We start from the raw sequence: 7,705 nt of genomic DNA, 5'->3' as shown, positions 1-7,705 counted from the left end.
GCAGGAATGTCTATTTAACTGGAATATATACTTCAAAAGCAGTACCATTCTAAGTTGTTTCTCAAGTGTGCACTGATGCACTTGTGGGGGAGAAGGGGTTAGGAAATTGCGTGTTTTCTGACATAGCAGAGGTCCAGTGAAGCATCCAGTCTTAAGCCATAGGATTTGGGCCCTGGGTTTTGGTTTGAGGGTTTTTTTGTTTGGGTTAGTTTTTTGGTTTATATTTTGGGGGTGGGTTTATTTGCTCGTTTCTTCTTTGCATTTTATTTTCCCGAGATCAGTCCGAAGGGGCTTTCAGGAAAGAAGACATATTCTTATAGAAGGATAAAGAGGAAGAAAAACACTGCACACAAGACAGAAGCTGTAGCACCAACCTGTATCCATCACCATATTTTTCACTGTTTTTTTCTCTTCTACGCCTTTGCTTCTCTCTTCTGGCCTCAATTCGCCGCTTTTCTTCTTCCTCACTTTTAACTTCTCCTTTGCCATCTTAACATACAGTAAAAGGATTTTAAAATGTTACATTAAAAAAAAAATAAAAAACACCACCCATACAAAAAAACCTCCACACCCCATAAAACTACCTGTCTTCCCCATCTCCTCCACAAACACCTCAAAAATACAGAGAAAGACCTTATACCACAGTGGTTCAATGGTTTACTTAAATGCCATAGAAGCTGCACTTCATTTTCCTCCTCTAAAGACAACCAATTTAAACATTTGCTTCCAACAATGCAAACTTAGTAGGGTTACACTCTAGATTACACTCACAAAACTAAGGAAATTCAGAGTTAAAGCAAACCCTACCCTGTAGTGCCTAGTTACTAAAGGTGTCTTCAAGTGACCAGGAAAGGGTACCAGGGGTATATGGGGAGAAACACATTATTTAAAACTCTCCATGGTTTTAAAGCATCATTGCTACAACCCCCTTACATAAAAAGAAATTATCTAAAGCCATTCTCTTCTGCTGAGAAAGCAGTTTCCAAAACCAAAAGTTCTCATAAAGGAGTCAAGGCAGTGTTTTATTAAAGTATGGTACCCAACCTGAACGTCAACATCTTTTATTATTTTTCCCCACTAAACTTTGCTTGATTTCACAGAAAAGTGTTCAAAGATTTGCAGTTGAAGAAATAAATCAGTGAACGGAGGAGGAGCCAGTGGGGGGTGGGGGGAGACGGACCACACCCCACACCCCCCCCAAAAAAGCAAAACAAAAAGCACCACCACACAACAAAACCCCAACTAAACCTTCAAAGAAGAACTTCATTAAATTATCACCTGGCATGTAAGTAAGAGCACAAACAAATAAATGACTAGAAATCAGGTTTGCAACATTAAAGACTTCTAAGGACACTGACTTTTTGCGTAAGTGTACTTAAGTTTGCCCTTTCTATGTCTGCTTTAAAAAAAGCCTATGGACAAAGGGAAACGATTAGAATATTATTCAGCAAGTAGTTTTAGAGCAGGAAAAAGATGATCACTTTTCCTGTGCAGTTCAACCTTAGGAGAGAGGTCAGCCTCTTTAGATGCTTCCATCTAAACAGCAACACAAAAGAATGTACAGCAGCATAATGAAAAAAAAAACAAACCAAAACAAAAAACTTACAAAAAGCTCTGTGGCTCTAGAAGTGTCACTGAGTACTGAAAACATTTCCACTAAGAGCTTACACTTCATTCCTGATTACCCCAAAGTTTTTCATTTTGTAGCAAAGTGTTTCAAATTACTCTGATATGGAAAGGAGAAAGACTCCTATCCCGAAGACAGATTTTTTTTTTTTTTTTAAATTCAATTTGAAAACAGAAAACCACCCACCCACTCCGACACAATACCCATTACCTATCTCAGGATTTAAACTTCACTTAGTGCCTTACCGCCAACCCTGGAAATGTGCAAAGGGTCACTTGTTTTACTGCTGTAAAAGCATCATCTAGTATCACATTCTGTGGAGTGAAATGGCCTATGTCTTACCCCTCAAGCTCACAAACTCAAGTGCCCATCCTACTACAAGCTGGGGAATGGAAGCCAGAATCTACATATAAACTGGAACTCCCACTTTCCTTCAGTACACTTACGCAAACTTTTAAAAATAAAAAACCCACACACTTAGAAGAAACTCTAATCAATTGGCTGCAAATTTCCAGCATTCCTTACCATCACATTAGGCTACATACACAATAAGGCAGCACACAAGGGTAAGGGGACTAAAAATAGTTTCAGCCTTAACACTGGCATTTTTTTGTATGTGTTTGAAATCACTATGGTTAAAATATACTTTAACTGATTTTATGTCACCTAATAATTAACCTGTTTCATTAAGACCGCACATGAAAAAGATCACGTGTTCTTGAGAACAGCCCTCCAACTTAACTAAATCCACTTTTATAGAAGTGACTCACCTAGGATTTAAGGGTGAGGCTGATCAGCTAGTGGGATAAATAATAGGATATGGGTGAGGAACTGGTGGGATAAACAACATTTAAGCAATGGAATGGCAGTAAGTATAGAAGACCATTTACATTAATTTCACAAAAATTAAAACAAGTCAACAACATACAGAGATGATCAGAAAGCAGGGAGACAATAAGCATGTAGAGAACAAAACAAGTGGTAGATGGATGTTACAAACAATCATCTTCGCCATGGCCTAAATTTATAATCTCTTAAAAAAAAAAAAAACATGCTACTGAATAACTATTAGAGGTCATACATATAGGCTTACTGAATCTATTCACTCAAAATCAGACCAATACCATACCTACAATACCTTACCCGACAAAGAAAACCGACTTACCTCCAAAAGTCTGATATCCAAGATCATAAGCATCTCTTGTAAAGTCTTCATATATAACAACTGCACCACTTGTGTCCACTTCAATTTCCTAATAAAGTCAAATCCATAAATTTTGTAAGGAAAAAATATCAATAACACAATTACATTCTAAATCTGGAAAAAGACAGTGCAACTTATTTTATTTCCAATAAAGTGTTACTTGCTATTTTTATCAAATATGACAATAGAAGAAAACAAATGGAGCATCTAGTTAGACCCAGTGTATAAATACTTCAACCTATGCACTTCTTAATGCTTTGAAGTCTTTGTTGTCTTTGTGAATTAGTTTCACAATCAAAGTTCTCACTGTCTTCAACATAAACATTCTGACTTCCAAGCCAGACTTTTAAATACTTACTTGAGAATTTGTTAATACCTCCACTCAAAAAGAAGGAAAATAACATTCCAATCTTTCAGCATGGAATCAGGATATGTATCTATATGCTTAGCTTACTAATCGCATTGTTGCAACTGATCTTTCTGTAGGGGGAGCTCATCTTTGTACCCTACCAGACATCTGTTAACACTGCTTCTTTTTTAGGTACCCTCTCTCTCCTTGATGTGTCTTATGTCTTATCAATTCTTCCTCCTTGCTCTTTAGTAATCTCCCTGCCATTTTGTACTTAATTTCTCAACCCATCCAAGCAGGTCATAGGTGTATGAATTCAAGCTTGACTACCTATGACAACATGAGAGGTGTTCAAGCTTGACTACCTATGACAACATGAGAGGTGTTCAAGCTTGACTACCTATGACAACATGAGAGGTGTTCATGTGACAGCTCTCTATGCATTATAAGAATAGGTAGGGTCTACACTTGAAAATGTATTCCAGGCTATCTGCACAAGCTGTATCTTTCATTTGAGATCAGTGAGGATTTCAGATGGCCACCAAAATAAGACAGTTTTAGCTAAAGTGAAGAAAAAAAAATTAAGTTTAAAAAAAACTTCTATAGTTAAGTGCTTAATTTTTATAACTCTAGCTTAATAACTATTTATCTTAAGGTATACTGTACAAACTTCTGAAAGAATCACAAATATTTTCCAGTTCTGGAAATCTTTACCTCTATAGTAGAATCCTGGAAAGATGACTTCATGTCTATAAATATAAAACAAGGAAGAAATAAATAATGCAAAAGTGCTGCCACCATCAATTTGTTTTAAGGCAATTAAGATATTGAGGAAAAAAATTCAGCTTGTTATGCAGCTAGGACATCTACAATTTATCATATTTTAGTAATAATACTAAATGTAAAATCAGTTATCCTTAGGAATATAAAATAAACAAAATATTCTAGAAGCAATCACCTATACCTAGCTCCACAAAACAATAAAGTCAAGACAGAAAGGACAATAAAATTTTAAGATATATTTTCATACATATATTGTATACCAGTTGCACCCAATTTTCTGTTAGCTGTCACCTACTTTCTAGTTTTTAACTACATGATACTGCTTAGAGCATCTTTCAGTCCACATTTCAGAAAATTGTGCTAGGCCACCCAACAGTTTGTTTCCCCCAATCTTGGAGCCACAGGACAGACTGACTAAAAGTGCATTCTAGTAGGCACCATCTACTCCACTTCTTAAAGTAACTTCAATATTATGTAGTACAGTGGTCCTTGGATTGTGGAAAACGGTGAGGGGCAACAGATAATAAACTAGAAGCGCTGTGTCTAAAGATAGTACTTTCGTAGGTTCTCCTTTCCTAAACTGAAAGAAGAAGAGCTAGGAGGGAGACCTCTCAGATGCAAGTCTTTGATATACCTGGATGTGTATTTTACAGACCCATTTCATCACAACAAAGCTGGCAAGTCCAGCAATAATGTTCCCTATACAAAAGGCAAAGGAATGTGTTCTATACACCCAGTGTCTGAAATTTTACATTGCTCTTGAAGTTAATTAAGGGAACAGTTTTGTAATACACAGTAGTGTAACTAGAATTGCAAAATCAAAAATAAAATTTTCATGCGGAAGTTTCTGCCAAGTCTGGGCATTTAGCTTGCAAGCTTTGAGCTAAAGTAATTTTTCGAAACATTTTTTGGGTGTGATGTGAAACCAAACTATATAAAACACCACAGATCCAAATTACTGAAGAAATTACAAGCACAAAAAACTAAAATTTGACGGCTGTATGTGCCATTCATAATATTTAATACACAAGTTTACATTCCCTCAAAGCAAGTAGCTTATTCAAACCTCATTAGTGAATTTCTTCCACCAACTTGCCTGCAATATCACAATTATTAGAGTTGTAGGACACCTTTAGGGAAGCTAAACCAACCAAGCACCACTAATACTTTGCAATTTACATTTCCAGTTCTTCTCTTCATTGTGGAATTTCATTTACAAGAATAAGCAATCTCTCTCTGCCTTTCATGAGTTATTCTCTAACAATTTTCATTGTTTCCTCAGTTTGCCTCCTTTCCCTCTCCTCTTCATCCACATCTTACACCTTTATTTCAGCTGCATTGCAGCTGACACACTATTTCTTATATATGTCAAAGTATTTGGGCAGCAGTGCCCAGGCTCATGCAAGGGCACATTTCAGTATTTGTCAGGCACTGTCACTTAGGGCAATGTGAGACCTGAAATTACTTTCAGTGGTGAAAATTTGCCTCCAGGAAGTATCATTATGAAGTCTAAATGAAAGTCTTCAGCAGTACATATTTAAACACATAAAAATATTAAATTTCATTCAACAAATTATCTTTGCAGTAGAAGAGCTAGAAGAGTAAATTCATAAAAATCTGTTGTAGAGTACTTCAAAGGTAGAAAATGCAGAATTACAAGCAGCACATACAGCCTTCTTTCTGGACATGAAAATTAAATAATTCTGAAAGAGTTAAAAAAAAATTAGTAAATTTAAGTTAATAATTTTGGCACTTGTTACTTACTAGGCGATTTTTTCTGGCTCAGCTTCAAAATAGGTTTTGTCATTTTGGGTTTCTTGATAAATGTCCCACCAGGTTTGTTATATGGCTGTGGTATCATTTTTCTTTTTATTCCTCTTGCAGCAACTGCTGCAGGACTGGGTTTGTTATGATAGTCAACAACAATTCCAGGTCTGTGCATTCCTCCAAAGTCTCCCATATGCTGAAAATTTGTGAAATCAAGAGATAGGTATTAGTATATGAAATCAACAGAAATAAACCAATTACTTGGTACAGTAAAACTGTGAACTAAGTAAAATCTGTGTTCTAGAGCAAAATACAGGGGAAATTTTAAGCTCCTGGTTTGCTGTTGTGTTGTACAATGGCTTTGTGGGTGTTTGTCCAGTAGAATGAATACGTATGTATAAACTGTGTTTCTGCTTATTCAGAACCATTGTCCAGACAATGAACATGTCTATCACAGTTCACATCTCAGCCTAACATCTTAGCTCCTCTCTTCAGATTCTCCAGGTGATGAATGACTTCTCCCTCTGGGAAAAAAAAACAGAGCTAACTAACCCGGTTTTCAACTCTTTAGTCAGCAGTCATTTAAAAAAAAAAAGTTTCTTTATACCAAATGATTAGTAGTGATTTGAAAACTGAGTAAAGAAGGTTGTCCAGTGTGGAACAGCAATTAATTGAAGAAAGTTCATTCTTCCTTTTACTTATATTTCCACTGATTTCAATAAATGCAGAATTTAAAAGCTGGGGCCGGAGGGAGCAATACAAAAACATGGCAGCAATAGGAATGAAAAGTCAGTTGGAAGACTAAACCTTTCTATTATTTCTAAAATGCTGTACAGTCATTTGTGGATATTTGTTTATGAAAGTTACCTCTCTGAAGGCATGGAAAGAGTAATCTGAAGAGGGAGAATTTACACAGCTGCAGTATTTTCAGAAGTTCTAACATACTTCACTTAATTATTTGGTTAATAAAGGGCAGAAGAGAGCCCACTGACTGGATGGGTGACTTGGATAAGCAGAAATATTTGTATTGCTATGAGAAAAGCATTAGTATTTAGCTATCAAAGTTCAAAGAACATAAAAATAACTTCAACATACTTTGTGAAAAGTATGACTCTTTTTATAAGCAAATTTTAAATGACAGATAGAATGTACCAGAACAGGCACTTCTCTTAATCAGAAGTCCATGCACAAGATGTCCATGTTAATTTATTTAGTTAAGATAGTTACAGAGCTACCTAGCATGTACATTTACACTGTACACATATAAATTTGACATGAAGTATGCACTCAGATAATTTCAAGTACTTTATTTTTTAAACAGTCTATCTATTAAAGGTGCAATGCATTTTACATATTGTAAGTTGTTTAGCCTCCACATTCTTCTTTGTTACATAGAAGACTAAAAAGATAAATTTCAAAAGCAAAACAAAAAAGAAATAAGGCTACTTGGTTGTAAATCTGCACAAAACTTTCAGATCTAAATGAGTTCTGAAAGGATGGCATCCAAAGCTTAAGAACCTAACATTTTCAGCTTCACAAGCAGAGAAACATAAAGATTAGAATCTATTTCTCATTCCATGCTACATGCTAGCTAGCAGCCATGTGCAAATCTGAGCTAAAATTTGAATATGGCAACTAGAGTACTCAAGAACGCTGCAAAGTAGACTTTCTGAAACAAAACCACCACACAATTAGGCATTTAAAAGACCCTATGAAAAATAATCTTCCTCTACACTCCAAGCTACAAACAAGTTGTATGGTTTAATATTAAAGAATTGCTTCCCAAAGAAATATGGCACACTTAAGAATTTTACAAGTTAAGTTACACCTAGAGGCACAGGCAGAAAAGTGTTTGCTGAACTCTTCGTGCTTAAAAAAACATAATCAGAATTGGGATTATAAAACAAAGATAAAGGGACACCATCAACTTAAAGTTAGTACTTCTGTCAGCATTTTTTTTAATTCTTTTCTGTTG

At 35.6% G+C, this 7,705-nt stretch overlaps 1 protein-coding gene across 1 annotated transcript in view; it reads right to left on the bottom strand.

Annotated features, from left to right (window-relative positions):
- The window catches only part of ZNF326 (zinc finger protein 326), a 29,851-nt gene that overhangs the window by 12,181 nt on the left and 9,965 nt on the right, over positions 1 to 7,705 (bottom strand). The window contains exons 4-7 of the mRNA XM_010281781.1: positions 5,728 to 5,926; positions 3,895 to 3,929; positions 2,793 to 2,880; positions 375 to 489 (exon numbers count right to left, since the gene is read on the bottom strand). Of these exons, the coding sequence (XP_010280083.1) occupies positions 375 to 489; positions 2,793 to 2,880; positions 3,895 to 3,929; positions 5,728 to 5,926 (437 nt within the window). The remainder of the gene's footprint in view (positions 1 to 374; positions 490 to 2,792; positions 2,881 to 3,894; positions 3,930 to 5,727; positions 5,927 to 7,705) is intronic.

Source organism: Phaethon lepturus, unplaced genomic scaffold (genome assembly GCF_000687285.1).
Source record: "Phaethon lepturus isolate BGI_N335 unplaced genomic scaffold, ASM68728v1 scaffold2582, whole genome shotgun sequence".
In the NCBI taxonomy this organism is placed as follows: Eukaryota; Metazoa; Chordata; class Aves; order Phaethontiformes; family Phaethontidae; genus Phaethon; species Phaethon lepturus.
Note: the sequence above shows the minus strand (reverse complement) of the source record. Positions and strands in the feature narration are given on the sequence as shown.